The sequence below is a fragment of the Nematolebias whitei genome, chromosome 17 (genome assembly GCF_014905685.2).
Source record: "Nematolebias whitei isolate Nwh7 chromosome 17, NemWhi1, whole genome shotgun sequence".
Taxonomy (NCBI): Eukaryota; Metazoa; Chordata; class Actinopteri; order Cyprinodontiformes; family Rivulidae; genus Nematolebias; species Nematolebias whitei.
This window is the reverse complement of record NC_056514.1, coordinates 41,747,815-41,750,424: the sequence shown is the minus strand read 5'-3', so window position 1 is coordinate 41,750,424 and position 2,610 is coordinate 41,747,815. Positions and strand designations below refer to the sequence as shown.

General features: G+C 50.2%; 1 protein-coding gene across 1 annotated transcript in view; it reads left to right on the top strand.

Annotated features, from left to right (window-relative positions):
• Window positions 1-2,610, top strand: part of LOC119423582 (kinesin-like protein KIF20B) — a 32,793-nt gene that overhangs the window by 9,620 nt on the left and 20,563 nt on the right. Inside the window, 6 exon segments of the mRNA XM_037690980.1 lie at window positions 743-854; window positions 931-1,002; window positions 1,074-1,220; window positions 1,294-1,456; window positions 1,547-1,814; window positions 1,869-1,992. Of these exon segments, the coding sequence (XP_037546908.1) occupies window positions 743-854; window positions 931-1,002; window positions 1,074-1,220; window positions 1,294-1,456; window positions 1,547-1,814; window positions 1,869-1,992 (886 nt within the window).

The window sequence follows — 2,610 nt, the reverse complement described above, 5'->3', positions numbered from 1 at the left end:
TGTAGATCCAAGTGTGGGTCCAGGTGTAGGTCCAGATGTGGGTCCAGGTGTAGGTCCAGTGTGGGTCCAGGTTCAGATGTAGGTCCAAGTGTAGATGTAGGTCCAGGTGTGGGTCCAGGTGTAGGTCCAGATGAGGGTCCAGGTTTAGGTGTAGGACCAAATGTGGGTCCAGGTGTAGGTCCAAGTGTAGGTCCAGATGAGGGTCCAGGTGTTGGTGTGGGTCCAGATTTGGGTCCAGGTGTAGGTCCAAGTGTGGGTCCAGGTTTAGGTCCAGATGTGGGTCCAGGTGTAGGTCCAGATGTTGGTCCAGGTCCAGATGTAGGTCCAGATGTGGGTCCAGGTGTAGGTGTGGGTTCAGATGTGGGTCCAGGTCCATATGTAGGTCCAGGTGTAGGTCCGGGCCATTTCGTTCATGATAATACCAGTAAAAAAGATTGCCCGGGAAATTAAATGATATCATGATATGTTAATTTCATGACGTAAATACGTCGGTGTTTCTTCTTACACAAGCGAGCGCCCCGCCCCGTTAACAGAACCGAGCGCACTGAACTACTGAACCGAACTGCACACCCCACCCTTCACCTTCCATCCAGAAGGCTTCTTTAGTCAAGGAAACATACAACACACAACTGATTCTTCCCTCAACAGCTTACTCGGCACAAAAGAAGAAACCGTCCAGATGACCTGACTGAACATTGTTGGAAGCTCTTGAAGGTTTGTTGGTTCTGGTTCTGTGTTACAGACCTGCGCTGGGTCCAGGTGAACAGCTCCGAGGAAGCCTTCAGAGTGATGAAGATCGGAAAGAAGAACCAGAGCTGCTTCTCTACCCGTCTGAACCAGCTGTCCAGCAGGAGGTCAGGGTCCAGTTCTACCAGAAGCTGCCCTGTGGTCCGGTCCACGTCTAACAGGAAGTGCTTTGTGTTTCTGCAGCCACAGTATCTTTTCCATCAGGATCCTCCGCATCAACGATGTTGGGGTTCCCAAAGTCCTCGGCATCAGCGAGTGAGTCTCTGCCCTTGTATCTCTGCCTCCAGTCTTTTCCGTCTAGTTCTGACCCAATCTCGTGTGTTCAGGCTGGCTCTGTGCGACCTGGCCGGCTCGGAGCGCTGCTCTCGAACTCGCAACACCGGAGTCCGGCTGAAGGAGGCGGGAAACATTAACAGCTCCCTGCTGACGCTCGGGAAGTGTATCAACGCCATGAGGCTTAACCAGAACGCCAAGTAGGCCCCGCCCCCATGTCTCAGTTTGCACCGACCCACTCCGTGGTGGAGTAAATCTGACACGTCTCTGCAGGTTCCAGCACCACATCCCCTTCAGGGAGTCCAAACTCACCCACTTCCTGCAGTTCTTCTTCTGTGGTGCTGGCCGCGTGTCCATGGTGGTCAACATAAACCAGAACCCGTCCTGCTTCGACGAGACGCTCAACGTCCTCAAGTTCTCCGCTCTGGCTCAGAAGGTAAACTTGGATCTGAACACAGAAAACTTTCTTCAGTAATTCTGTCTGTAACAGCCTGAGGGGGCGGGGCCTCTGCTCTTACCTGTCCAGGTGGTGGTGATGAACTCACTGCCCACAGTTCTGGACAAGGGCCCCCACAAGTCCACCATGGATCTGTCAATCATAGTGGATGAGGCAGAGCAGCACAGAAACACCTTGAGGCAGGGCAGGAAGAGCTCCCTTGTTGCCTGGGAGACGAGCCTGGAGGACGTTCAGGAGGACGAGGAGGAGGAGGAGGAGAGTGTGATGGAGGGAACTGTACTGGAGGCTGAAGGTGAGGACAAGGAAGATCAGACCATGGAGGAGGAAGCCACGGTGAGTCTCCAGCAGCAGCGTTTGATCCCATCAGGTGCCGGTGATCAGAAGCGATCAGACGGGTGGCGTTCGTCTCAGTCGGGTGGAGAGGCGGCGCTCCGTTTGGTTCTGGAGGCTCAGATCAGAGAAGAAGTCAGTGCTGAGTTCATGAAGCTCTTCAACAAGATGGAACAAGACTACAGGTGAGGCCCCGATCACATGACTATCTGTTCTCAGCTGATGACGGTGACTACCATGACTAATGATGATGACTATGATGACTGTAAAGTAGGGGTTGAACAAGTATATAATTTTTAAACTCAACATTAACATAATAAAACACGAGTAGAACTCGAGTATTTGATGACGTCATAGGTCTCAAGATACAAAAATAAATAAAACCAAAATAAAAGGTAATTATTTATAAAAAAAAAAATAACCAACCAAACATTGGGAGCGTATATTATGCTCCTCCCATTTATCATACTGCAAATAAGTCACAGGAAAAACTAAACTATTAGTTTTTATTATTAAACGGCAAACGTGAAGAAACGCAGCACGTCAGAAACAAAACTTAAAACAGTGGATGGGCGGTGGATTGGACCCGGTGTTACACCAAACTCTGTGACCTGCAACAGTGCAACACCGCCCCCTACGGTCATACGGTGGTCACATAATATGACGTCACTACGGATACTCGACGTTACATTTTTAACCTCGATAGATGTTCTAGCAATCCATGTGTAGATTACTCGAGTACTCTGTTAATGCCCTACTGTAAAGATGAAGACGATAACGACGATGACTATGGTGACTGTAAA